This window comes from Thunnus thynnus, chromosome 14 (assembly GCF_963924715.1).
Source record: "Thunnus thynnus chromosome 14, fThuThy2.1, whole genome shotgun sequence".
In the NCBI taxonomy this organism is placed as follows: Eukaryota; Metazoa; Chordata; class Actinopteri; order Scombriformes; family Scombridae; genus Thunnus; species Thunnus thynnus.
In genome coordinates, this window is record NC_089530.1 from 12,374,369 (window position 1) to 12,402,170 (window position 27,802).

General features: G+C 39.6%; 2 protein-coding genes across 7 annotated transcripts; both read right to left on the reverse strand.

Annotated features, from left to right (window-relative positions):
• Positions 1–130: 130 nt before the first annotated feature.
• On the reverse strand, positions 131–10,506 carry zgc:172136 (uncharacterized protein LOC566376 homolog). 2 transcript variants are annotated; one of them, XM_067609867.1, is made up of 14 exons: positions 10,355–10,506; positions 7,463–7,657; positions 7,221–7,311; positions 5,462–5,541; positions 5,192–5,268; positions 4,815–5,010; positions 4,496–4,651; positions 3,955–4,020; positions 3,352–3,420; positions 3,071–3,245; positions 2,248–2,532; positions 1,804–1,929; positions 1,602–1,666; positions 131–1,497 (listed from the first exon to the last, which is right to left on the reverse strand). In XM_067609867.1, exons 2-14 carry the CDS (start codon positions 7,538–7,540, stop codon positions 1,222–1,224), a joined length of 1,740 nt encoding a protein of 579 aa, XP_067465968.1. In that variant the 5' UTR covers positions 7,541–7,657; positions 10,355–10,506; the 3' UTR covers positions 131–1,221. The 2 variants fall into 2 exon arrangements, with proteins under 2 accessions (XP_067465968.1, XP_067465970.1); XM_067609869.1 differs by lacking the exon at positions 10,355–10,506 and adding an exon at positions 9,464–9,647.
• Positions 10,507–12,063: 1,557 nt separating this feature from the next.
• Positions 12,064–27,671, reverse strand: fam135a (family with sequence similarity 135 member A). 5 transcript variants are annotated; one of them, XM_067609875.1, is made up of 21 exons: positions 27,430–27,670; positions 25,273–25,402; positions 23,715–23,794; positions 22,869–23,008; positions 22,598–22,668; positions 22,305–22,478; positions 21,935–22,061; positions 20,771–20,924; positions 20,066–20,143; positions 19,598–19,647; positions 18,181–18,336; positions 18,009–18,082; positions 17,689–17,843; positions 15,611–17,567; positions 15,348–15,508; positions 15,154–15,245; positions 14,812–14,909; positions 14,244–14,395; positions 14,017–14,127; positions 13,795–13,908; positions 12,064–13,190 (listed from the first exon to the last, which is right to left on the reverse strand). In XM_067609875.1, the coding sequence occupies exons 2-21, from the start codon at positions 25,347–25,349 to the stop codon at positions 12,985–12,987; spliced, it is 4,227 nt and encodes a 1,408-aa protein (XP_067465976.1). In that variant the 5' UTR covers positions 25,350–25,402; positions 27,430–27,670; the 3' UTR covers positions 12,064–12,984. The 5 variants fall into 5 exon arrangements, with proteins under 5 accessions (XP_067465976.1, XP_067465974.1, XP_067465975.1 ...); XM_067609873.1 differs by having other exon boundaries at positions 18,181–18,339; XM_067609874.1 differs by lacking the exon at positions 27,430–27,670 and adding an exon at positions 27,035–27,420 and having other exon boundaries at positions 18,181–18,339.
• Positions 27,672–27,802: the final 131 nt, after the last annotated feature.

Genomic DNA, 27,802 nt, shown 5'->3' on the forward strand with positions numbered 1-27,802 from the left:
AACTCTCGCGAGAAGTGAAACAGTAAAGGACTAGTACTCTCATGTTTTGCTCAAATGGAAAAACAATAGTGGATATCAAATTATAACATAAATATGACAGCATATAGGTAAAAAATGACCAAACACCCGGTTTCACTTAGTGGCATAAAGAATTTATTTTCACTATTATAAAAAAAACAGTGCTTTAGATAAAAATGAACTGTTCAGCATTGTAAAGTAAGTCAGTTGTTCATACATTATTGGCATTGAGAAAAAGGTTTTTTTCTGTGTTTAATTATTATTATAACATTATTTCCAAGTGAGCTCATATTGGCTAAAGACATCAGTTTTTTTGCATACCAATTATCATTTACAAAACAGTGTAAATTATGTCTGAGAGAGGCTCTTTGTTTGGGGAGGTTACATAACACAAAAATACTGCAGATTCATTGTACACTTAATGGTTACAGAAATAGTGCTTTACAGATAATACTTTTCTGTTGTAATTACGACAGCGGGAGGAGGGTATAGAATGGGGAAGCTTTGGATGAATGCATTACCAGCGTTAAAGAGGTTCAATTTTCCACATCAGTAGCTACTTTGCTGTGGCAGACTAATAGGAAAAGCATGATGGAGCACACTGTACAAAAATAGAGTATATTATAAAATATGACTTAAAAAAAAAAAGATAGGAATAAAGGAGTACAAACATTAGCACCATGGCTTCTGGAGATTCTCCTGAATAAAACAAGTGTTCACATTAGGAAATAGGCTACATGGCAAGTCCCATCTAATGAATACCCAATGCAGCATGAGACAGCATTGCCTTCAACTTTTAAAATATCTGTTAAGTCATATTTTGTACTGAACATCAACCTATTTAGACATTTTACAAAAGACAATAAATCTGATTACAAATGTGTTTGTTTGGGGAAGTTGAACTGTAATAAAATAGTGCAAGTAGTATGTACAAAATATACAATAACATCAATAAATATGCTCTGTTTGCTGATTGAAATGTTGCTGGATTAGGTTTGTTATCTAATCCACAACTTTCTAATAAAATGGTAAACATACTAGAGAAATGAGGAGTCCCATCATTTTCAATAATGTCTCTCTGCAATTTGAAGCGTACACATGGCAACGCATGGCACACATGGCATGATATGTTGGCAACCTTTGATTTATGTTGCACTGTACATGAACAAAAGGCAAATTTGTGGACATCTGAGCTTAATGTAATCAAAGTATAAATTCCAGGAACTGTTCATCCCCTAACAGGTCCAGGGAGAGGCAGTTGGTAGACCTGCGACCATAGAAGGAGGGTTTGGGGGGGTAATAATTGTGATCTATAGGGGTCTTTGTGTTTGTTGAGGCGTCGGGGAGCCCAAAGGTATAGCTGTGGGAGGAATCAGGTGGCAGTGTCGTCCCCAAGGGTGCCGGGGGTGGGAACAGACGGACATCATCTAGACTGTGGCTGTGCCGATCCACACATACTTGTGCCCTTGAGTTCAGCAGCTAAAACAGGGACAGGAGGTAAAATGAAAGGTAATCAAATATGACATAGATATATCCAAGGAAGACAAAGAAATGCAGCAAGTGACAGAAAAAAAAAGACAAACCTGTTGTAATGTATTGTTGCTCTGTAAGTTCGTGAGATCATCATTGTCTGGGGGACACATGGTCTCTGTAGAGAACACAACATTATTGGTCAAGTTTAACAAAGATGAAAGCAAACACATTTTGACAAAACAAGCTGTTGTCAGTGGAATGTAAGAAGAACAAATTAAATATTGTTATTATTACCAATCAAATTATTCATACCTGATGTTGGAGTCTCTGAGGTGAGTTCTGAGCAATCCACTGATATGCCCTCCAGAAGATCAGCCAACTGGAACATCTCATCAGGATCATCCACAAGAACTTCCTTTCCAACATTGGTCTTGATCTCTGGAAAAGATGTTCAGAAAATCTGAATAAAGAACTGTATCAAAAATAACTCATAAGCCCTGTAAGAATATAAAGTATTCTGTGTAGATGCAGATGAAGCACAAATCTGTGGAATAATGAAACCCTATTCTACTAGATCACGGAGGCATTTTGCATTTCCACAAAAGGTAAATACAAGATGAGCATGGCACACAGCTGCATTCATGTCCATCGACTAATATATTACATTCTGCAAACAAAGCATCAGTTTACCCGAAGAACATTTCAAGAGATGGATAAAATTTCCTGTGCAAATGTCTATAATAAAAATCCTCTCACCTTCCTCTTGCCACTCCTCATCTTCTATTCGAGTCTTGCTGCCTGCATCAAACCCAGATGTACAGGAGCTGCCGTGGCTGGCTATGGAGCGGAAACACTTCTCAGCGTGCCGCTGAACTTCCTCCTCCATGGAGGCCATCTCTGTGGAGATGCTGTGCTGGCGGGTGTCTGCTTCAATGCCAGAGCTGCTGGTGGAGCGTCGGGACAAACCAGGGCTGCTCTCACTGCCTGGGGGGTCCAAGTCCAGGTCATCACTGATGTAGGACTCTCTGTAACGCTTTTTCTCTAAAAAGGAAGAAAATACATAATTTTTTAAAAATATATGAGCATAAATAAAGAAAATTAAGTTGATTGTATTTGTTACTACCATACATCTAAAACTGAAGCGGATAGAAAGAACTGAATATATAACATATATTACCCTGAATATATAACATATAATACCCTAGATAAACTGGAAATTGTTAGAAGTTAACACAACTGTTGTCAGTGACTCCTCTTAAAATGCTGGATATAATTATTAGGAGCCCTTTTAGGGTTTCTGTTCAATGAAAAGCAAAACCAAATTGCAGCACTTACTTATTTAGTACTTATTTTCAATTGAGGCAAGGTTTGTGTTTTCATCTTATATGATGCATTTTGTCAAGTTTGCACCTTCTGTCTATTTGCTGTTAATCCAAATGTACCACAGACGTGCAAAATGTGAAATATTTAAACATCTCGACTACAAATTAAATGAACCTTCTGATGATTTGTGCAGGAAAAAGCGACTTTGTTAATTTAATATCCAGTGTTTTCCAGAGTACAATTCACTCCTCCCTACCTTCGCTCTCCTCCAGCAGGCGTAGGTGTTTAAGGGCAGGCTGGAGGCTGCGGTAGAGGCGATGGCTGCTGCTCAGGTGCAGGAGGAGGTGGCGGGAGCGGAACGATGACCCGGTGTAGTAAACAAGCTTCCTAGCTGATGGCAAGCCATCTGGCTGGATCTCAAATTTCTTACCCTGAATAGGAAAACATATTATAAATAGTGTACATAGCTAATGCCCATTAAATAATTACCACAGTTGCACTTGATCTTAACAGAATGAAAAGGAGCAGTGTGCTTACGAGGAAGGTGAGACGTCCCACATTTGACCAGGGGAAGTCATACAGCAGCTGTCGCACGTTGCTCACCTCCTATGAATACACAACACAAACAGATAATTTAAGAGAGAAGAAACAATGTGAGTGCTTGTGAGTTGTCAATTTTGGCATATTTCACTGTGTATTGATGAAAGGCATTGTGTCTGAAAAAAAGCAATAATGATTTCTGCATGTGTAATCTACTTGGATATATTTTAAAAGGATGGATTAATAATCAATAGTCTTTTTGTTCACAGAAGACATCTGGACTTGGCGAGGAGGGCATAGGCTTCTCAAGGTATCTCACGGTCTGTTGGCTCTTTAATCAGCCAGGCCTGAAGCCCTAATCCCCCCCAGATGGCCCCTGATGGACAGATCAAACAACTGACGGGCATGGCAGACAGCTCCTATCTCTTGATGCACTGCTGTTGGTGGCAATCCCACACATTCCTCACACGTCTAGTCAGAGGTTTTAAAAGGACCACAGATAGAAAGACTGAATCTTTGAGCAAATGCAGATTCACTCTTATGTATGTATGTGTTGACGTACACACTGCGCATTAATAACACATTCACACATGCACGCACCTGATAAACCTGCATTCCTCGCAGGGTCAGACCGAGCAATGCTGTTCCTCTCTCCGCCTTTTTGTCCTGGACAAAATGAATGATGAGATGTCAGAGAGGCATCTGAGTGGTTCAGATAAGAAAGCTATCCCACTGTTAAGGCCCTCTCCTAGTTCACCGTGAAACACTGGGTTGCTGCTAACAACAAATTAAAAGTGATAGCACATTACGCAATGGTTGGGCCAGCCTTCAAAATATCACTCGGTAGATGGGTGATTTTGAAATGGGGAGGACAACAAACTGGAATAGATAGAGGGTTACATAACTGCCCCATAGTCATTTGTCCTGCACAGCTGAAACGAAGCCAGTGTATTTATGTTGGGTGAGACAGTATTTCAGTCAGATAGAAGAAATACACCTGAAAATTGCTGCAGATTAAAAATGAGCTGAAACAAGCAGCATAAACATCATCATGATTGTTGATGAATGCGCTACAAAAGCTAAATTCAACCGACTTGACATGAATGATACTGAAATCTAAGTTTTGCCTTTGACTCATGACCTTTTGAAGTCTGTAATACGTGACAGGTACATCCTCCAGTCGACATGACTCCCTGATGAAGAGCAGGGTGGCGTCACGACTAGACATGCCCCACAGCTCCTGATGCACTTTGGGTCCATGGCAGAGGAGATAGTTCACTCCACGCTTGGCTACAATCTATAGAAGGAAGAAGGAAAAGACATGCTGTAGGCAGAAAGCACAACCTAACCTCAAAACTTAAAACATTAAAATCTAATAAGGACACAGGAATGGCAATTTTAAAGATCAAGACTTTTTAAAAAAATGTTGTTACATGCTGCTGCCACATAGTGACACTTACCCATGGAGGAAAGTACTCCTTGGGTTCAAAGTAAGGGGTGATCTCCATATCCTCCCTTGTCAGCTGGTGGTCACCGAGGTCAGCCTGCAGGGCGTAACCTGCCAGCTGGAAGTACACCTCCTCCTGCTGACGACATTCAGACCGTAGCACCCGCTCCCGCAGGTCAGAATAATATAGATGCCGTGCCTTTCGTTCACTGGTACCAGACACACACATACACACACACGCACACGCACACAAAAGTGGTAGGAGGGGCACAGAAAGATGTCAATGGGGAGGACAAAGATGGATGGGACAAAACAGAAGTACAAGAGCAATAACATGAAAAATTAAGCTTGTCAGGAAAAAGTATATAAAAAATATGTAGAGGGACATACCAAATGAGTCTACCATTCTCTACGTAGTACTGCACTTTGAGGCAGAGTACCATAGGCAAGGGTCTCTTCTGTGATCCCTGTACAAAAGAAAGAGGCATATTAGAGTAGGCTTGTGTGCTAGCATCTTTTTGTCATGTTAAATGAAAAGTTGAGGCATGTAGGCCACTGAACTGTGCCCGCCAATTAACCGACATGCACAACAGTTTGAAGAGTGGGTCAAAGCAAAGTGCATGATTAACATTTGCTACCCTTCGCCACATGCTGTCTTACCTTTGCTGTATCTTGCTTCCATTCCTTAGGAAAGTACTTGGTCAATTTCTCCTCCATGTCTAAAAATATATGCTCATTGTCTGGGATGAAGAAAGACAATCAGGAAACAAGCAGACTGTTAGCAAGCAAACAAAACAATAATGCAACCAAGCGTAAAATTTGCCCAACAATGGGATTAATTAGGGTGAAAGAAAAAAGCCCTTGTTTTTCCGTTTGTGAACGAGGCTACTAGGAAGCTAAGGACAACAATGCTAATGTTAATGTATCTACGTATGTCGAGTGATGGATAGATGAATGCAGCATAGTATAGCTTTTATCTTGCCATTTATCTATTATTTATCCTCCATATCCCCTGAATATAATCCTTTATCCAATGTTAATGTTATTTTATCAAAAACTAATGTGATTTCTGTTTCAGTGGAGGGGCTAAAAAGCTGTTTGCAACTTTTGTTGTGAACGAGGGTGTTGTATCACTCTCAGCCTGGTCCTATGAGTCATGACATGGGCATTTTCTATTTGATCCACCTTATCTCTTTTGTTCAACTTTGCATAGCCAAATCATGCTCGCTGAGCTGTTTCACAACTCGTTCCCTTTACCATCCATCTCTCTTTTCCGCTTGTCTCATTCCCACTCTGACTCATTCCAACTCCTTCACCTCTCATCCCACACTGAATCCTTTGAGTAAGAGGTGAGTAAGACGGGTTTGTGTCATGACGAGTCCCCCTACCTCTTTGCCCTCCACTCCCAATCTCCTCTTCCCATCATCAATCTATCCCTCCCCTCAGTGAAGAAGAGGAATGCAAGGGTGCATTCCAGGCTTAATGAAGTTAATATTGCAGGAATCCAGGCCTAAGTGATCGCTGAACCAACACCACAAAAACAAAAGGCTGCTTGTTCAAGAGGTGAGCCACACAAGATTACCAAGGCATTTCAATGTATTTATACAAAGACAGAACGAGAACATGAGGAAACAGCGAGTTCAGAACTTTGCTCGGTGGCTAAAGTGGATTACACCATTTAATTATGCAGACTGGGAGGGCAGAGTGACATTTTCTTGGTTTTAGTGAAATAGTCTTTTGGCAGAAAACATTTTCAGCGACAACATTATGTAAACATGTACCACAAATAGAACAGCAATGCCTTGCTGTAAATGGCTGACATAATTCAAACATGATGCTCTAGTTTATGGCTGCAATTAGTGATTATTTTCATTATTGATTAATCTACTGAATAGTTCTTTGATTAATCAATTAATCGTTTAGTCTATAAAATGTCAAAAAGGGGATGGAAAAACAGCCCAATAAGTTCCCAGAGCCCAAGATGACATCTTCACATATCTTATGTTCGACCAACAGTCCAAAACCCAAATATATGCAGTACAATACAATATAATACAATGCAGTACAAATACAATATAATGTAATATAATATAATAATACAATATAATAATAAAATCATCACATTTAGAGGCTGGACCCAGATGAGTTTTGGTGGGTTTTTTGCTTGAAAATTACTGAAACGACTAATCAATTACTAAAATCATTGCCTTTTATTTTTCTTTCGATCAAATAATCATTGCAGCTCTACTCTTGTTTACTATCTAACTGAATCAGTGTTGAATTGTAAAAATGTACTCGGTCAACAAACTTCCTACACTAGGATACTATTTTTCAGCCTTCTGATAATACTGCTGTGTGCTCTAGTGTGAACAATACTTTAAGGTTCAAAGGATGAGGGACTGATGTGGAGGGAACTTACCCTTCACCACTGTGAGGCCAAAGAAGTGCAACTCCTTGATTCCAAGAAGCTCTGCCACACGATTGCAAACATCCTGCCCTGTGGACTTTGGCTGGAGCAGGTGAACAAACAAAGAGCACAGTATTCAATATTAATTCACAATTTGCAAAAACAATGTCCTGATACACAGAACTTCTTAGCATCTGCTAAGAAACCTCTTGGTGACAGTCAAGAAGACAGCTAGAAACATATTAAACACCCACCCCGACAGTGATGTCCAGCTGGTCTTTGTTGGGGAGGAGAACACAAACGGTTCTCTCCTGCTTTATCGAGGCGGACATGATGTCTTGTGTGCGTCTGTGATAGGTATTCTCTCTCTGTTAAACTGCTTCAGTCTCCTCTTCCTCTCTCTCTCTCTCACATTTTATGTGATCCAGGGAAGTTTGTCCATATTGTATCTAAAAAAAGATATATGACATCAGAGTGAGGGAGGCAAAGAAATTAAGAAAAAAAAAACCATGATCCAACAACATGTCAATGTGAATGATGAAGAAAGCAGAATGGAATTTACAAAAGATTATGAAGACCTGATACTGAACTGCAAGAAACTCAAAAAAAAAAAATCAGACCTCCTGTTATATTGACCCCAAGCCCCAACTGGTACGAGGCTCATCAGATTAACGTCTCAGAATCAATTAATCAGGTTAATTACTGCTGCGCGCCGACTCTGATCCCCTTAAATCCTGCTCTGGTGAATAATCAGTAAAAAAAAAACATAAATAAATACAAGGAAGGGACAGAGAACAAATAATCTGGAACTGGAGCAGCCCACCCTTGTGCCAATCTCCTCCAAGTAAGAAAGTAGAAAATATCTTTTAGCTTTAGCTGAGAAAAGAAAAATCCGGTGTGTGGTCAGGGTAAGATGTCCTTAAATAAACAAACTGCTGTTTCTTTGTGTATATATGTGTCATTCAACAACCCTTCAGACGTTTGGCATTCACATCAGGAAAAAGATGTGTACATATGTTTAATAGCACCAGATGCATGCAGCAGACATCTGCTGAGATAGACTGTGAGGAAATAAAATACTATTAAAAGATATTGCCATATACAAAATGAGTTGTGAGAACTACAAATGTGAATGTTCTTGTCTCAGAGGCAAAAATACTTCTTACCAAATATGATTTATGGACATGTTCGAACAGAGCCTCACTCACATCTGAGTGTCAGCGCAAACAGACATTAAAAAAACCTGAAATTCCAGTAGCTTTAAGAAGCCGACTTGTTTATGACAGAGTCAAACTTTACTATACTTACACATAGAAATGCTTTAAGAGCTCAGCAGAGCAAAGTATGTCTTCATGCCAACCAATTCATATAATAATGTTTTTCATAGTCAACTCTTTACAGTCTTCTCCTCTAATATAATCTATGCCCATAATGAGAATGAGATGGCTTTATATTTTTTTTAGTTAGTTTGTTTTCTTGTTTTTATTATAAACATTTCAATAAACACTTTAAAGAAATAAGCAAAAGCCGTTTTAGACATCTGAGCCATGCTTGCAACTAAAAATTATTTTCATTATTTGATTAATCTGTCGATTACTTTCTCGATTAGTTGTTTGGTCCATAAAAAGTCAGAAAATGGGGAAAAATGACATGTTACAGTATAACCTACAACGTCTTGTTTTGTCTTGACCAACTGTTCACAACGCAAAGATATTCAGTTTATTATCATAAAAGAAAACCAGAAAATATTCACACATCCAGAGGCTGGACCAAGAGAATTTTAGCATTTTTTTTCTTTAAAAATTACTCAAAATGATTAATTGATTATCAAAATGGTTGGTGATTCATTTTCTATTGATTGACTAATTGTTGCAGCTCAACAATGTTTGGCCAATCATTTTCCCCTCTTGTAGAATTTGATTTATTAATGTTGAAGACAGTTTCCATATTTAAACGCAACCTACATTTGCTGTGCTTAAGAGCTCAGCTGGAAGATACTGTAAACAACAGATACAATATGTTTCAATGCACAAAATCTTCAATTTATCAATCTTATCAAGGGGGATTTCTTTAAAACAAATAACTTGTTATCAATAATACACAGCAAACATAAGACTACTTTAAAATAATAGGCAGTAGTAGTTTACAATGCTGTTATATTGCACCAAAGTAAGCCTGAGATATGCAAGCCAAACAGCTGGTGTAAAGTATGAAAACTACTAAGCAACTAATGAATGAAATGAAGCCACACCAACCTTACTAAACCACAGATCCAGAGCACAATCCGGTATATAAACTACACTAGTCCTCACTGCATCTCACCTCCAAAACAAGTTTACTATCAGCCCCCAAAGAGTCTTGGCTGACGTCTTTAGACATCCCCCTTGTTGCTGACCAGGGTGAAACCTGGCATCACATGTGAGCAGCCATCTGCATGCTTTAATACCCCTCCAAGACTGTTATAATCCCTACTTCTGACCACACTGCTGGCTGATAGAAAAACAACATCCCCACTGCACTGTGCAAGCTCTCTGATGTGTCAGGGCTCCTGACTGCCCGCTAAAACCATGAAATCGTGAGAAAAGAGGAGTGCATCAGGATAAACAGGGGAACGCACATTTACACTCATCCCGCTTCAAATGTTGAGACATAATTTTCATTTTTTGAGGGGAGCAGTTCATTTCTTATGTTTTAAGTCAGCCCCAAATGGACATAAGGGTTCAGTGAGTCATTTAACAAGCTACTTTTCATGAACTTTTCACTTGAGTTTAGAAGACGTACGAGAGATAATTCATTTAAATTTCCATTTTTAGACGAGTTATTCCTTTATTATCGGAATTATCAAACGGTCGGTTGAGATAACGTTCACGCAACATCACGTTAAGCTAGTAGCCCTTAGTTCTGTCAAAGTTTTAGCGTAACTAAGTGAATTACAAATATTTATGAGTGAACTCCTTGAAAACAATAAAGCAGCTGCAGTTTCAGGAGAAAACAAGAGTTTTCAGTGTTTTTTAAAAACATTTTCCAATGAGAAAAGTCTGTGTCTGGTTGGATGAGGTCGGAAAAGTTACAACCCGAGTGCAACAAGTGCATCACTTAATTAAACTCTACTCATTTAGCTAACCATGAAGCAGAAACTCACTTACCTTCACACGAGGGAGAGGAGTTCAAATTTCAGTCGCAAGTCTTCTCTAAGGTTGTTCAGACAGACATTTTATTCATTTCATCCGGATAAAACATGACAGCAGTGGGAGAAGAATTCCCGTCTGTCCCCCTCCCCATTGCGTGTTCTAACTTCTTCGATAACCGACCGTGAAACCCAAAAGATTGAGCCATACCATTTTGGATACGTGTGGGGGTGCTCTGTTGTGATTAAATTACTGGTGGAAATATTCGCACTATTTTCACTTTGTATATAATAAATATATTAGTTTTAATCGCATTTATGCTGCCATAAATATACATTTTTACTCCTTAGATTAGGAAAATTAACAAAGCCTTTTTTTACATGCAGTACCAAACTGACATATCTCCCCTTGTTTTGCGTTGGTATTACAATGTCGTGCTAATTAGAGACCCAAATAGCAAGTGTGGTTTGTAGTATGGGTTGAATGTGGTTGGGAGTGCCCCCATTTAGTGATGAATGCTTCCAGTTTCCCTTTGGAGAGCAGGGGCGTCGTTTTTTAAGTTTTTCTAGTATCTTCACCAATACTGACTAAATTGGGAGACTCTTTTTTCTGTTTACAATATCATGCGCTTTCAAAAAGGATGAAGTGCACAGGGTCGCTGCTGTGTCCCTCACAACACCGCGTATGATCAATTACTATGACACTTGTTATGGTGAATGTATCACCCCATGACCCAATGGGTCCACTTGTATTTTGTCTCCATTCATGTTGGGAAAATATAAATGTTTTTCTTGGACTTCATACTACTCCTGCTCTTTATGCTTTTCTTATATGTATATCTGTAGGCCCTATTTCTATGAGCTAAATAGCCTATTTTCTTTATACCTACTTCTTTGGGATGGCATTCTTGTTATCCACATATATCCATATGTAATCCATATACATATACATGTGTGGATGTATTTGTTTTAATTACCTTTGTTTTGCCATTTACACAACATACAATACCAATGTGAGACCACAAAACATTCTTGACCTTTCTGACCTTTTCCAGTGATTTGGGAAAACCGTCTCCTGTACAAGACAGTGAAAGCAACAATTAGGCCTAACTGTATTTTTCAAAATGTCAAATTTTTTAGGTGTTGTGGAGAAGAGTTGTGCGATTTGTTTGAATTTTGATGGAAAAAAGAACCTCTCAAAGGTTGTTTTTCTTTTAGAGATAATATCCCATGTGACACTCCTATGAAAACAGATTTGACAAAACCTGTTTCCTAAGATGCACACGTTTTTAGCATCTAAACTGATACTTAAATGTTTTCAGCACTACTTGATAATTGTTATTTTAAATTGAAATAGCATGAGCTCTAGCATACTCTACTCATTCTCATTAGATAAGATAGTGCGCTGCAAAATATTCCACACCAATTCTATGCAGAGTATCTTACTGTGATGACACTGCCATCTGCAGGGCAATTTGATCCAAGACAAGAGCAAGTACATCTTGAAATTTATTGCAACATCAAACACTAGGTTAGCTCATTCCAATAAAAAACAAACTCTACAAACTCAACGAACATCCCATTCAATCATGTTTTGTCAGCTAAGCTTGTACTGGTAGTTGACATGAAATCATATGTACATATAGGGTGCTGTTTCAATTTACAAAATCATTTGAGATCAGATGTAACATAACTATGAATTTAAGATTAAAAAAGTCAGTAAACAAGTTTCATAATATGCATATTTAATGGTATAGTATGATATATAAACAACTGTCAGATAAACATTTTTTTAATTCCAAGCAATACTTTCCAGTTGAAACACATAAATAATCACCAAATGATACCAACCAAATACTTCCTAAATAAAACAAGTTCATATTACCAACATGTGCTTTTGCTGAATTGTGATCATTGCTTAAAACCCTTGTAATAAAATGTTGTATGTTGTAGGCAAAGCTTTATTCTCCCAACACCAGGCTGGGTAAATGTTGTGCAGAATGCTGCAATGGCAAAGAACAGCATAAAGTATTAAGAACAAAGCCAAGGCTGCAGAGTCTGAGCAACAATCCTATTTCAAATGCATTCTTTGCCTTTAAAAATGATGGAAAATAGTTGATAAAAAAGTAACTTGTACAAATGACTGTTTTCAGTACAAAAGCTTGTAAAATGTAGTCGTGGTGCAAATTAATGCTGTGAAAACTGGTGGAAAAACATTTGCAATGGTAGGACAGTATGTGCAGACTTGACTTGCCATTTTACTTTGTAGCAGCTACATTTCCAGTTCAGCATCTAAAATTAATTAAAAAAAAAAAAAACTTGGAGAAAAATAAAAGTAGAAACATAACACATAAATAACACTGAAAATATAGCATATATGATGGGGGTAAATGATTTCCCAAACACAAAAAACTAAGTGTTTAAAAAATGGCAGTAGAAAAATAAAAATGGCGAACTCCATATCCACCGTGATTCCATTATGAGCAACATGAAACAAAAGGATTTGTGATTTTGCTCATGTTTTTGAAAAGTAAATACGTATTTAAAAACTACGTGATAATCCAGATACTCTAATCAGAATAAGGTTTAGATGCAATGAGGTATTAGCTCCACATTCCTCTCGTCCATGTGTTTGATTCTGCTGCAGTTCTACTGAAAGAACTTGAGGCCTGCAACAAGGAAGAACTTCTCCAGGAAGATCTCAGAATCAAGGACGGCAATGTGGGCGGCCCGGCCGATAAGAGAATTGGCTGTGTTGGGCAGGGCGTGAATGACATCATATCGCACTAGATTACAGTCTTTGTTCTGAAGTACTGGCAGCAGCAGGTTCTCAATCATCTCAGCATACACAGGACCTAGTAAAGACAAGAGTGAAATAGTCTGCTTAGTCCATTTGGTGTTCATTGAGGCAGCTATATCAAGAATTGTAGTGTGATTATGGCATCTTTCAAATGATTCTGATGGCAAATTAAGCAATCCCCATTTAGTCTATGTTGCTTTGTGTCTTAAAAAACACATTGGTAATAGAAGGAAATTGAGAAAATAAGGAAATAACTGAGGAGACCAAGATGTAAGAAGCAACAAAATAAAGCACGACATAGAAAAACAGAATGAACACTCCCAATCACGCTTAAAAAGTAGCACCATACAAAAGTTTTGATGCTGTTCAAATGCTTACAGACTGCACTGTAGATTGCAAAAAAATAAGAACTGCACTAAACGGGTAAAACACAGCTTGGTGTCAGAGCCCTTAAGATTGCCCTTGTTCTGCTTTTTTGCTCCTCTCCACTTTAGAATCTGAGCAACACCTGCATTTATGAAAGACATTTTGTCCTGGTAAGACATTACATCAGTGTGCCTACCAGACAGAATACACACATGAGAAACCAACTATGAAAGACAAACCGAGTAAGAGGGTGATAAAATTCTAACTGCTGTCTTAATCTTGCCTCAGCTCACCTGTCTGTTTGTCCTTTAATGCAGTTTTGCACATCTCTATTCGAGCAGAATGATAGGGGACGTAGCGATCCTGCAGCGACCCCACCAGCACCACATTCTTGAAAAACTGCAGACCTTCAAAATCAGATCAATAAACAGTAGTTATCTTTACAATCTTATATTCAACATATACAGCCTAAGCTGTCCAAAAACAGCACAGCAGGTGAAAAAAGCAAAGCTAACCAGATTTCTTGCTGAGCTTGTAGAGAAAAGTTTGACGAGGATCAGAGTGATCACGGCAGGTCAGCTGCAGGAGTGACCCCGACTTTTTCCACTTCTGCATGAACCAAAGGCCTAGGAACAAAGTTAAACAGTTATTTAACATGATCCAATGGCAACTAGCAATAAGCTGACTGAAAGTAGCATTAGTGGAATCTCTTCAAACATCAGCCAAGTGTTTGGACACTTACCTGTGTTGACAAGAGCAGAGCTGTTGTACAGTGTACCCAGGTGGGGTCCAGAGAGGGAAAGGAAGGTGTGCAGCCTGCTCAGGTAACATTTAAACCTGGGTCTGGTCAATACTGAGCGAACTATAAGGTTCCCCAAGGAATGACCCACAAAGCTGCAAAAGAAGAATACAGAGATTTAGAGGCTATAGAGTCATCAAACAACAGTTGCAATTAATTAACGACCAACAAACAAATGCTACATTGTCACTGGCATACTTTAAGTGTCTGACATAAAATTTAAAAAACAGGATGTTTTGCCTTAGTGATAAAGTGGGCTTTAAAAACACATACACTGCTGTGTCTTATAAAAACTGGAATTAGTTACTAAGGTAACATTTACTTATGCTTTTGAGAACACACAGCTGACTACTAAAAACTGCAGTATCTCCTCAGTGTAAATAAAATATGACAGATGGTTATCATGCTTACTGTATTATGAATCTACGTGATAAATCATTAACCTGACCTCAAGTGTAGTAAAACTGAAGACTTAAAAACAACACAAAAAAGACACTAGGGTGCATCTTACCTTATCTTTGACACTGTGAGGTTGTATATTTGGATGTACTGGACTATTTCATCCAGCAGACGGTCTGTCATTGACTCAAAGTCAGCAAAGGTGTCATTCTGTGGATGAAAAAAGCATTACAATAGAAGAGCAGACTATGTTTTATGGTGCGTTTGATTCTTTAACAGGTGTTTTAGCCTAGTTGGCTGCACAGCTGTGAACTGCTGATCATTAACAGGCTCAAGGACTTGTTCTAACTGAAGCTGATCCCAACAGCAAATATAGATTTTTCCAAGCCGCTTCAGTGGGAAAAGTGTTTAATATTTATATCCAACATTAGTGTCTTTGTGTTTATCCAATCACCTGGTTCCTCTCAGACATTAGGAAATCTATACGAGCACCGGGGAGTCCAAGCTCCAAGTAGGTCTTCACCAGTCTCAGGTCTGCGCTGTTGCCTGCAGCAATAAAAAGGAACACAAGGATGGCAATGTATTTTTAAACACACACAAAAAAAGACTCAAAGAAACAAATTTACTCCAAAAAACAAGGTGCCCTACCATCCAGGCCGTGGACGCAGACTATGAGATGGATGCCTTCTTCACAGCTTTCATCTTCCTCCAAGCTGAAGTAGGGCACAGTGGATGCCAGCTCTGGCACTTCACTGTACAAGAAGCCAGGTAGCCTTAGCTGCTTCATTTCTTCCTTGGCCTTGATGAACCTACATAATTATAATTAAATAAGTTGGTGAATATTAATTTATAATGTGTGAGACAGGACAACGTTACGTGGGAAATGAGAAAATTTGTGCAAGATGACTCACGCTTTCATCTGTGGTGTGGGTGCACATTCATACCACCGCAGGCTGGAGGAACGGGAGGCTGAGGGACAGGGAGGTCTTCCCAAGCTATGCTCAGCACTGCTGGAGGCTAGATTGGAACAGATTGGAGCTTTTGATAAATCCTTAGCTTCATGGAGGTAGCCCATTCCAAGCTGTTCAAACAGAAGACATGTCTCCTGAACGGCTGTGTCCCCGACCCCGATTCGCTCCTCATCGGCAACACCGTTCACAAAAGCATAGCCATCTCCTTCCTCGTAGTAACCATTCTCGATCATCTCATGCTCGGGCTCGTCCTCATCCTCCTCAACCGCAGGTCCTGTCTGGATTCCCAGCGTGATAGCAGATGTTTCTACAGGACTGATCTCAGACACATCTGTGCTAGAACAGGAGCCAAAATAGTTCTCTACCATCCCACGTTTTACCAGGTCAGTGCTACTGGTGGCGGAGTTACTGGAGGGGCAGGCAGTGTGGGGTTCACTCCGGGATTCTTTATTGGCACCAGGGCCAGATGCTCCCTCTACTCCAACTTCAGAAATACCTATCAATTTTGAGTCTGTTTCCAAGTCTAGGGCTGGTTTTGCAAGTTGGGAATCAACTGTCACAGAGTCTGAGGTGCAGGCCACATTGATGGCTGGTCTGTTAGTGGTATCCCCAGAAAAAACTACACTCTGTTCCTGCACCAAAACACTGGACTTCCTGCCACGGACTTCAGCTCCACTAGAGCCCCTGGAGGAACCCTCGCCTTCATCATCTGAGGGCAAGGAGTTGATGGAAGTGAGAGAAGACTGGACTCCACTGACAGCACTGGTATTTTCTGCGTAAAGAATTTCTGCTGCCCCACTGGGCTTTTGAACTGAACTTGGCTGAGCAGGCCTTGGTGCAGGACTCAGGAGGGGCCTTTCTGGCTGTGGAGCAGCGACAGCTGATTCAGCTACACCTAGCCCTGCACAGGTTTGTGGTCCGGGAACAAGCTGAGTGGCAAAGGAGCTGGGCTCACTCTCAATGCCAGAGTCTGAGAGGCGGGAAGAGGCACTGGGGGCTCCTCCATCTGGCAGCCTGATACAATCACTTTTTACCTGTAGTGACACCAGAGAAGACTGGCTACGCTGTGCTGCCTCTTTACCAGACCTCTCAAACACAGAGTCCACCACAGACTGCCTTGAGTCACAGAGGCTTGTCTGGGTAATCTCAGGAATATTACTGCTAAGAGCTCCATCAGTCCGACATGGTAGAAGAACTGTAACTTTGTCCCCTTGGTATGGGTCCTTGTGACTTGGTTTCACCTCAATCTGCTTAAGCCCAGCAGACCACTGTGGCTGCTTTCGGCCACAATGGTCAACTTGCTCATCTTTGTAAAGTGGTTGGTTGCATGTAGCAACAGCCCCAGTACCTGCCTGAGGACTATTCTGTGCATCCAAGTTTGTAGGATTTTTGAAGAAACCTTTTTGACAAGCAGCAGTAGTGATATTGTCATCTGCAACAGAATCAACAGCACTGTTTCCACAATGTGCTGATGTGGCACCAGGGTCAAAAACAGAATTGGCATTAGTCCTTGAATAACTACTTGAGAACCCCTGCAAGGTATCACGTTCCTCCTCTTGGTTTAGGGGGGCCTCCCCCTCCTTGTACTTTGCGCTGGGATCGCCATAAGGAGCTTTGAGGTTCTTATAGCCCACCAGAACTACAGAGTCCTTGGAGCCCTGTCTAATCAGCTTCTTGGAGTTGTCAGTCTTTGAATTTTTCTTCAGTTTGACCGACTTGCCTTTGGACTTAGGCGGTGGATCATAGCTGTCTGGCCAAGTGTTATCCGTAGGGGCACACCGAGACTCAGGTAAGGGGCTGGCTGCTGCACTGCAGTCCTTGGAGTTGGGCTTGTCTGTTCTATTGGACGCTGAACCAGTCCTTGTATTGTGCATGCCCAGCCAGGGTCCATCCCGATCTTCAGAATCACACCAGTGTGAACATAACATAGGCAAAAAACAAAACATATTTGGTATAAGAACTTGTCAATGACCCTAACGACTTTAAGGCGAGTTAAACAGCAATACTGTGTTACTGACCTTCAGTGATGGAATCAAGGTATCTATCCTCAAAGATGATTGGCAGGGAGCTAACGTCGCCATCTAGGTCAGCACATTCCACTGGAAGTGGTGGCAAAGAAAGAAAGTAGCTGGAGCTTTTGATAGCATTAGTCATCTGCTGGTGACTGTGAGCACTGATGGAGGAAGGAAATGAGACAGAAAGAGTCAGACAGAGAAAAAAAAGGAGTCAGGGTTTTCCAGACCTGGGGTATAGTATTTCAAACAAGCTAGTACTGGCACAGGCTTGATAAAGCAACACTATGTTTCACAATCAAGATGAACATGCCATTGCAACTTACTGTAGCTCCTGATACGCCAGAGCAGATTGTCTTGGATGTTCAAGACAAAAGAAAGCCTCAGCAAACCGCCTAACCTGAAATACCACATTATTATTCAGAATATACATATATGGATCAGTGATCAGAACAAAAAAGGATTGTCATTCAAAGATAACTAGAGGTTGGGACTTACTCTTAGTGTATGGTGCTCCATTGCTAGAAGGGCAGCAACATGCTCCTGCAGGGACACTACCTCTAGAAACTGTCCCCAGAGGGCCATGAGCAGAGAGCAGAGCTGAGCCAGGTTCATATTCACCAGTTCTGCCAGTTCATCAGGGGACTCTGCTTTCTGCTACAGGTATAAGACACACTAGTCATCCACCAGAGGGCTCATGTGAGCATATTTCCTTAACATCAGCATGAAGAACAATGGTACGATGTTCTATGAAAGAGAAGACTTTGCTTTACAATAAGTAAAATAAATATTAAAAAATGTCTTAATTGTCAACTGATTAATTTGATTTAATTATTACTTGACCAACAAAAAATGAATAAGTATCATTGACCTTTGAAGCGTCAAGAGCAATAGAGTACTGTTAAGCTTCATTTCCACAAGTTTCTCTAACATAGTAAATCCTTCAGCAATTACAAGTTGAACATTTTGTTTTTTCACTGTCACTTTTTTGCATGACTTACAAAAAATAAATCATAAATTGCTGCTTTTTAAACAGAGAAATCAATGAAGTCTCTAACATAAATGCAAGTTAACCTATTTCCAATCTCGTCTCTGTCCATCCTTTTTGTCCTTGGATATGTAACTCGAAATACTATATTTGGAAACAAACACTGACGAATACCAGAGGCACTTGACCTGCATAATGTGCCACCATCATCTACAGAAATTCCTATCATTCCCCAGCTTTGCAAAACATTATCTATCACTCCTAATCTATCTCCTAAACCTATCAGGACTCAAGGACTCAACCGCTAAAAGCTGGTTACTCCACCTCCACAAGTATGAATAGCTTTCAGAGACTAGTTTTAAACAACATACTCATAACTGCAAGCGACATCTGGATACTTGCCAATCTGCTCACAAACGCTCTAGCAGCACAGAGGATTCAATAGCAACTCTTCCCCATAATTTGCTGACACTCCTTGAGTCACCTGACAACTATAAAGATTAATCACTACTGACTCCATTTGAGCTTTCTGTGTGATTCAGTATCATTTGCTAATCAGAATAGTTATATCCACCAATATTACATCCCTTGCTGGAGTTCAAACCATGTTGTTATGTTTTTGCCCTCTTACATTCAGCAACAGACCCAGTTGGCATGTATGGTACCATTTGTTTCCTTCCTAAAAAAACAAACTGTCCAAAATAAAACAAATAGCATCAGACTTGGCACATTCATCAAGAATTTTCTCTTTGCAAACAACTTCTATATGGCCCTCTGCCAAATTTCCTCTTAACCCCTCCTGTCACACAAACTAAGCACCAATTTGATGGCATGCCAGCCTTGTTGCTTCCTATAAATGTTTTGCATCATTGCCTACACAACAACAATCATCAGAGACAGAAAATAGCAGTACTCAACAGGCCTTACCTTGACTTGTTCAGATAACTCAGCAAGACGGGCCTCTAAGTCGAGTTGTTCTGAGGACACAGAAGAACAGTATTAAGATCAACTTTAGTAAATTATTAAATGATTATAAAGAAGGATGTCAGAAGAACCTATAATTTAGGCTGAACAAGGAAGTGGTGTCAGACAGTACTGGGGTCAAGAAGCACTTTTCATTAACATTTATTTGACAAGACCAGAGACAGCCTACAAACTCTACAGTACCACTGCGTTTTAAGACTCTTTGACCAAGTCCTAATTTAAAAGATGGAAAGAAAGACTGAGAATGCACAGTGGGTAAAAGATGAGCATGACAGCAGTTTATATATGTATATTGTCTCTGGACAGTGTGGTATAGAGAGGAAATGGTGTGTTCTACAAGAAGGAAACTGAAGTGAAGAGTAAAAAGGGAGAAAAAGGCTGATTTGAGTTTCTGCAAGGGTCAGGACATACCTATGTAGACGTGCCTTTGACTTCGGGGATAGGGTCTTCTGAGTACTCTCTCATAAAGGACTTGCATGCTGGGCTTGGCTAGTAAGATTGCACATATAGGCATGTTTAACCTTTTTATTACTTGGTTCTCTGGGATGGGTTAATATCTGTCCACTTGTGTGGATTAGGTTTGGTTAGCCAAAGTAAAAATGGTGAGTCATGTTTGGGAGCTATTACAATTTGGCTTTAGTCTAGGGGTTAAGAGACTTATCTAATGAATGCAAGTATGAAAACTTTTATAATTCTTTATATTAGTCAACCACAGTTGGATCCCTAAATTAACTTGGTGGGTTCCTTGGTGTGTAGTCTGTTTAAAGGGTAAAATATGTTAATGAGTAGGGATCAGGTGAAATAAACACAAACTTGTAATAAGCAACACAAACACCAATGCTGAAAAGACAAAACAATGGAAGTCGATACAAAGCAAAAAATGAATCAGAATGTATTGTATAACATTTGAGAATTTGAGTGCTTGTGAGTTTTAAAAAAAAAAAAAAAATCACCTCTTTGGGTTTGGGTTAGTTTTCAGGTTAAATTATTTTGCACTTTTCAATTATATCAAATGGTTCACATATATAACATAAATGGCAAAATAGAACAGACGTAACCACCTGTTGTCACACCATGCCTTGAAACGAGATGATGTGAAGCTACAGTGCAATATACCTAGTTCCATACGGTGCGAGGAGGGCAGGTCTTTGGTAACAGAGGTGAAATAGCCAAAGAGGCCCTGGTAAGCTAGCAGGAGACTGGAGCACAGGTTATGGTGTAGACTGAAGGCATGCTGCAGACAGTGGTCAGATACCAGGAATGTCCTACCCTGTGGGATCACGAGGGACACAGAAAAGAGGCTATATAGATGATTTAATTCTGTAAACAACATTACTGCTGTTCTGGACATTCTAGCACTTGTAGACATTGGATTTGTAGCCATTACCGTGAGAAAAGATTAACTCAGCAACGTGATTTGTAATGATCTAGAATTTTTCTAAAGCATGATTCTTGTTGAAGTTAACACTGATCTATAGCAGGATACCTATAGCATTCTTCTATAGGAAATGCCACTGCATACTGTGTTCCTCATTACTCTGGTATTACATTAACCATTACAGCACTATAAATCACAACAGTTATTTCCAGACATTTATTTTGTGTGCAATTTCTACATAGCAATGCTTTATAGCGGCTTCTGTAGAGAAATGAAAAGTAGTCAATGAGTTGTTATTCCTGATCTATTGGCAATGCATCAAGGAGTGATGAGGGGTATTGCCTCTGTTCTGCCTGAATGATTTTGTACATTCACACCATTGCATCTCAGAGGCAGCTCTAGTTGGCTACCTTTCCCTGTCAGGAGAGGCCAATTACTCCTGGCCAAATGTGACAGTGGTCTGATAGTTTTCTCTTCTTCAGTCCTATCTGTCAACAGCCTGAGACATCTCCCCTATGCTTCAGATGCAAAGCATATAATACATCATTCTTCCTGAGGTGTAGAGCTGTCTTATCCAAGTTCACAGCCTTGTCCATGTAATAATTAAAGCCTGTATTAAACAATAAATACCAGACTCTATCTTTTCAGCTTTATTGTTCCTGATTAAGGAAAAACCACCCGAGTTCCACTGCATATCTTCAGTATCATTAAGTTTATGGAGAGTCTTTAACATTTTATCAGGTACTTTATCTATCCTGATGTAATATAGTTTAACTTTTTTAAAATAATACAATGGTGGCATCTTTCAGACTTTTTAGGCCTTTAAGACATTTAGTAGCATCTACTAAAAAAAGAGATTATCCAATTATTATTATGCTTCATATAAAGGGGCTTTTACTTACATCTGGTGATATCTGCTTAACGTAAGTGCTGCCAAACACCACATTCTCCAGAGGTGGGATGACTGAGTCTTTGCTCTGTGCTGGAGCATTGCGGTTAAGCCATGTGGTTTTCACTGGTCGAGGAAAACTAGGTAAACAAACAGAGTGAAAGTTAAAATTCAGTATACTTTAACTGTCATGTTAAATTTGGTTTGTGAAGTAGGCAAAAAGCTCTGTGTTGGAACTTACTGCAAACAATAATAATAAATAACATGATGGAGATTTGAGAAAGAGCTACATCACCCATGAATGTCTAACTATAAATAGTGCAAAGAAGTGGCCCTCTTCTGTGAGTGTCTATAAGGTTTCTTGAGTTACATAGCTGTCTGACCTGATAAGGGGCTGATGAAGTGCCACCAGGGAGGCGTGGATGGCTACAGAGATGACAGAAAGGTGGAAGTAGTCAAACATGACATTGACATGTTGGTGGATGCCTCGCTGAAGGCTAAAGTGCAAACGAAGTGTGCGGCCACTGATATTCTGTAGAGAGCTGGGGTCATCTGGCCTATGGAAATAGAAGAAGGAAGACACATAATAACTTGGGATTAATTTCCATAAGAGATGCAAATATCTATTCATGAACACTGATACAAGTGGATACAGTTCAAATCTATCAACACCTACGAGTAATCGCCATCTGTGAAGTACAAATCCAAGAAGAGCTGGAAATCTATGTCATTGAGGGACTCTTCCACCTGAAGATATTTAAAAAAAGACACTCAAAATAGAACCTGTGCATAAAAACAAGGCAACTATATCACATACAAAGACATTAGGACTTCGTACTGGCAAATACACAACAATAAAAATTTTGGATTGGCATCAGAAGCAAAAACATGAAACCCTTAATCCAGAAATCTCTACTTAAATCACCACCTTTCTTTCTTAAACCCACCTTCTTCTCATCTAGTAGCATCATCACTTTGAAGATGAGGACATCGTTAACGACAACCTCTTCATTCTTGTACAGGATTTGGAAAGTTTTGCTGGAGATGATATCATCTTGGACTGAAGCAGGGAATGCCAGATCGGAGCCTAGACAAAAATATCACTGTGCTTAGTTGTGTGTTAATGAAAAAACATTTCAGAGGCCAACCTTTAGAAACACATGATGTGGTGCTGTTACCAGGCACAGAACCATTTATATGCCAGGGTTTTTTTTACACACGGGAGATAGTTCAGACAAAGATGGACAGAAATCCAAATTAGAGAAATAGTGGAACAAGGAGTGGCCTGCGAGATAAGCCAGGCCTCTACCAGCTCCCTGCCAACAGAACAATAAGTAAAACATTTGCTCTAGCAATAACTATTGCTAGATATTGCTAGACATTTCCTGAAACATCACTAATATATGAGAGCTGAGATGAAATTCAAGAAAACAAGCAAGTCTTCCTGACATATTAGCATAGACAGAGAGCGTCATCTGTGTTTACAGGGAGCAGCCCTCTGACAAGAACAGCAGCAGTGTGTTACTGTCTTTATACTGCAGATTACCAAAATATTAACAGAAATAAGAGTTCAGATGATGTTACTTAAACTTAAGTAATGAGTGAGTTCTTCCTTAGCTGTAATTGAAACTTTGCAGGGAAAAGGGCAGGGCTTAGGTTTGACCAACTGCATCCACAAAAGGTACCTGAACCCTTTCAAACTATAGAAAAGGTTTCACCAGTGTGTGTATATACAACCTTGTGCATTAAAATATTACCAGTGGTAATGCACACATCTTCAAAAATATATTTACCTCCGGGGTGAAGTAGACTGGTCTCAACTTTGTGTGGAACCCGGGGTGGGACCTTCAGACTGCCACGAATCTGGTAGAACCTGAAAATTTTTTTTTTTTTTGAATAAACACAGGAGTGAAAAACTAGCCCTATTAGTTTGCTCCAGAGCATTATTGGAAGCTTGGTGAAAGGAACAAACTGCACAGGTTAGCTACAAGTGCCTCTACTCGTAAAATGACACTACGCCTTTCATAAATGATTAATGAGCACTTTCTTTCTTTTGCAGTCACTCATGTAGTAAACCTGAGCCCTTAAAGCACTGATGAGCATAGAGCAGGAGTTTTATCCCACCACAGTGAAGTATCATTACACTGCTGCTGCTGCAAAGAGAATTTCCAGATGTTTAAGACCACTACTGTTACAGCCGTGAGTCATTCTTCCTCCTTAGTTTTCCATGAAACATGGCAAATATTGTATTTTGGTTGGAGTAGTTTTCCTGAGTTTACGCATCAACACAACTCGTTGGAACTTTACTACAAGTAAGAAAATGGAAGAGATTGCAATCATATATATCATTTGATTGGGTACAGTGTAACAGGACACCACATGACACAGTCTCACAACCACAACTTTATCAGGTAGCAGGAAGTGACACTTTTACTTGGATGGGAAAATCTAGGCCATAGTTTGTTTCTCGTGAAAGAGAACCAAAGCCACTCAGTAACAGCCACATAGTTTATTCAATGTGATATGCTGTACTACACTGCAACATGGGCTCAATATGTTTAAACAACAAATGCTTGTCTGTTTCTGTCTTATAAGGTCTTAGTCTTAATACCTCATGTCCAAAACATGCATAGTTTTGCTAAAAACATGCTTATCTTAGTATTAAAGTTCTGCAATGTCTGTTCTCCACTGCAAATACATTATCTATGCTATGCTAAGACATACAGTTTCACGTTTCATTTAAACACAGACAGTAAAATGATTAAACTATCTCTACAACACTATATACATCAAGATGCAAATTCAAATTGAGTGACTCAGAAAAGAAGCACTTCTCTGTACTTGTGCACTGCAGTTCAGACTACTTTTCTTAATTATCTACATCCTTTACTGGGCACTTGATTCTTTATCTTCTGCATTTACTGTGTCATATAAGAGAACAAACCATCATCATCACATAGAAACAGAAAAAAGTTCAACTAACACTGATATATAAAAGGTAGTGTACTCAAACACTACTCAGAATATTTGATGCTGTCTATATAAAGAGCATTTGTTGAGCCCCCTGAAGCTCTAAACAGATATTGCCAACTGTCCCAGATTGACTGGGACACACAGAATCCATCCTGGTCCTCCTCTACCACAAGCTGCAAACCAAAGCTCATTCAAGTCCCTTTGAAGCACACCATCAAAGCTGACCTATTCTTCATTAGCAAGGTAAAATTGTCTGTAATGTATTCTTGACAAAACAAAATGTATTTTAAAGCATTTGTGAATTGCCACCTGCTGGAAACATGTGCCAGAAAAGGTTGAGAATATTAAGCAATGTAGAGAAAATGAGACAATACTCACCCTCTTTGGAACAGGTCCACATTGTAGAACTTATGGAGCTCCACAGAGAACTCCACCGTGGCCTGGACTTCAGTCATCTTGGTCTCTACAGGCAGAAGTGCCTTACATCATCTGGGATACACCTGTAGGCCTAAAGGCAAAAGTAATAAAATTAGTAATTTCAGTTCCTGAACTCAACACACAAAAATCTTGTCCAAAGCAAACAGATGTTTGTTAGTGTTTCTTTCCATTTCATTAAAATACAGTTCTTCCACTAAAGACATACAGATAAAAACTAGCTAGAATTTCTGTGCACTATCAATACACTAATTTGTCCAAGGTCATGGTCAAATCCCATGACTTAAAAAAAATGGAAAGCCATCGGTAGTGATCACACAATCACAAGATCAAGTTTACGATCAGGAATTAAGGTAAGACTTGGGTGATGGTCAGCTTTTTAGGGAAGTTATTACAAGGACATGAAGTCTACATTCAGCATAGGAACAGTCCTGTGTTGTGGGCCTAATTAGTTAACAGCTCAGACAATTATAGCATTAGTATGACATGGAAAATGCTATGAATAACAATGCAAAAATAGGCCTGAAACATAATATCAACCAATTGGCTATTAGAAATAAACATAGACATCCTTGTCATTTAATGCAAACATTTTTAGCTCAAGATAAGCCTAATGTGAGAAGCCTTGTTTAGTTGTTTGTGGCTGTAGTGAGGGAAAATTAAATTGGCAATAACTACCATACAGACGCTCCTTAAATTAGTCATGTATGAAATGAATAAATCATCCACTGGGTGAGAACGTGTTATTGTGCTCATGCCAGTGAAAACCAATATGGAGACACAAAAAGGCATCATGAATTTGACCTGGTCGACACAGGCGCCTGGTGTAGAGCAAATAGTAGCAGGTTATGTTAATATCCAAATAGCCTCTCTTCCAGGAAGAAGTGATCTTTAAAAGCTGTCAGTTAAAAAGAAACTACACTAGGCACGGCACTGAGGGCATACAAGGACACAAATAGTATTCACTCAATTGCTGAATTATGTGTTCCTATCACATTTAGGTGTCAATTCCCTTTATTTAGACCTTGCAATAACCGTTTTACCATTGTTTTACAAAGTGTGACACAAGTTTGACAAAGAATTCAGCAGCTCAGTCATAAGATTCAAGCTACCAAGTATAATGTATCTCAAGCTAAATTATATCAAATCAATGACAGCTGCCTTTTTGTTGAGCCAGGTTTCTAGTTAAGCTGCAAGGTAAGGAGTAAATAGTTAAAGTATAACATGTGCAATATGTAGAGATGTGTAAATGTTTGCACAAACGACTCACAAGCTATCTACCCATAACAGCACTTTAAATCTAAGGTAACACTATACGCAACAGGTCTGTCAGGTCTGGTCTTTAGCCAGGAGCTTTGTCTGAAGATGTAACACTACACTTATGTAAAGGCTATTAATATGGATAATACCAAAAGGTTAAGTCATGAGTGAACTCCGTTGACTGCTGAAATGTTGCTCTTAATAAACCGGTCAACACGATATATATCAGTTGAAAGGTATGTTTAAGCCTAACGTTACAACAAATACAAAATTGTATTCTTAAAGCAACAATCAAGCAAAATGCCGCGTTTCCCTTCAAAAACTCCAGCAATTGGCTGATAAGGACATGTTACTGGCGCTTAAGACAATTAGGGAAAACAGCCCACGTCAGATAATAAAATCAAAACATTTAGCCGTAATCAAAAAACATTAGATAAGGCCTTACCAGTATCGGCTGATTTCTTCTCTACAAAAGAGGAGAACGGCTGAGACCCTCCACTTGATACAGTTCAGAAACAGCTGTTTAAGTTATAGCTGAGCTAAGCTACGTGATTTAGAGGCTGTTAACTGGAGTGACATGATAAAGGTCCCTAACTGCTGGGCTGACAATCTCAGCATGGGCATCTGTGGGTTACAGGTGGGAAGCAACCAAGACAACATTTAGCCAAGGGCCCATTAAAGGTCAGAAACGATCCGACAAAGCCACAGCATTCTTGAACCGACCAACGATGAAAAAAAAGTCTGCCCTGGTAGCCACTTAGCTATCGGTAACGTTAGCCACCCACTGAACAGTTGTCGCCGGTCTAACATTAGCCGCACAGGCAAGCTAACGCTACTTACCATTGCGTTGGCAAGCTAACGTTAGCTAGCTAACCAACGTTAGCTCCGATTTCAGTTCTCTCGTCGTCCTTTCACTGTGAGGTGCTAACAGAAAACACTACTCTGCGGGAGTATTTCACTTCCTAGTCTGGCGTACGCTGCAGGAGAAACACCCGTCAAATGACAGACTGGCCACGTATCTCTCAGAATAGTGGTGTTTGCTAGCCATCGAGCTAATGCAGCTAAATCTGAAGAGCAGCCCCAGCTGCTCGCTTATGAGCGTTTAACTGCGCGTTACTGCACATATCAGAGGCGCAGCTGACGCCACATGCAAAACTGCTCCCTATAAATGTAACACAGCTCAGAAGAGTAGTGTACATAATAATAATAATAA

What these genes read in the sequence shown, in the direction of transcription:
- zgc:172136 (XM_067609867.1), bottom strand. Translation starts at nt 7,540, where the DNA reads ATGTCCGCCTCGATAAAGCAGGAGAGAACCGTTTGTGTTCTCCTCCCC. An exon ending in TGGCCTCACAGTGGTGAAGG is followed by an intron (nt 5,542 to 7,220) that starts GTAAGTTCCCTC and finishes TCTTCATCCCAG; the next exon opens with ACAATGAGCATATATTTTTA. An exon ending in GCAACAATACATTACAACAG is followed by an intron (nt 1,498 to 1,601) that starts GTTTGTCTTTTT and finishes TCCCTGTTTTAG; the next exon opens with CTGCTGAACTCAAGGGCACA.
- fam135a (XM_067609873.1), bottom strand. Translation starts at nt 25,349, where the DNA reads ATGACTGAAGTCCAGGCCACGGTGGAGTTCTCTGTGGAGCTCCATAAG. An exon ending in TTAAGCAGATATCACCAGAT is followed by an intron (nt 20,925 to 21,934) that starts GTAAGTAAAAGC and finishes GTGATCCCACAG; the next exon opens with GGTAGGACATTCCTGGTATC. An exon ending in TAATGTCTGAGAGGAACCAG is followed by an intron (nt 14,910 to 15,153) that starts GTGATTGGATAA and finishes TTTCATCCACAG; the next exon opens with AATGACACCTTTGCTGACTT.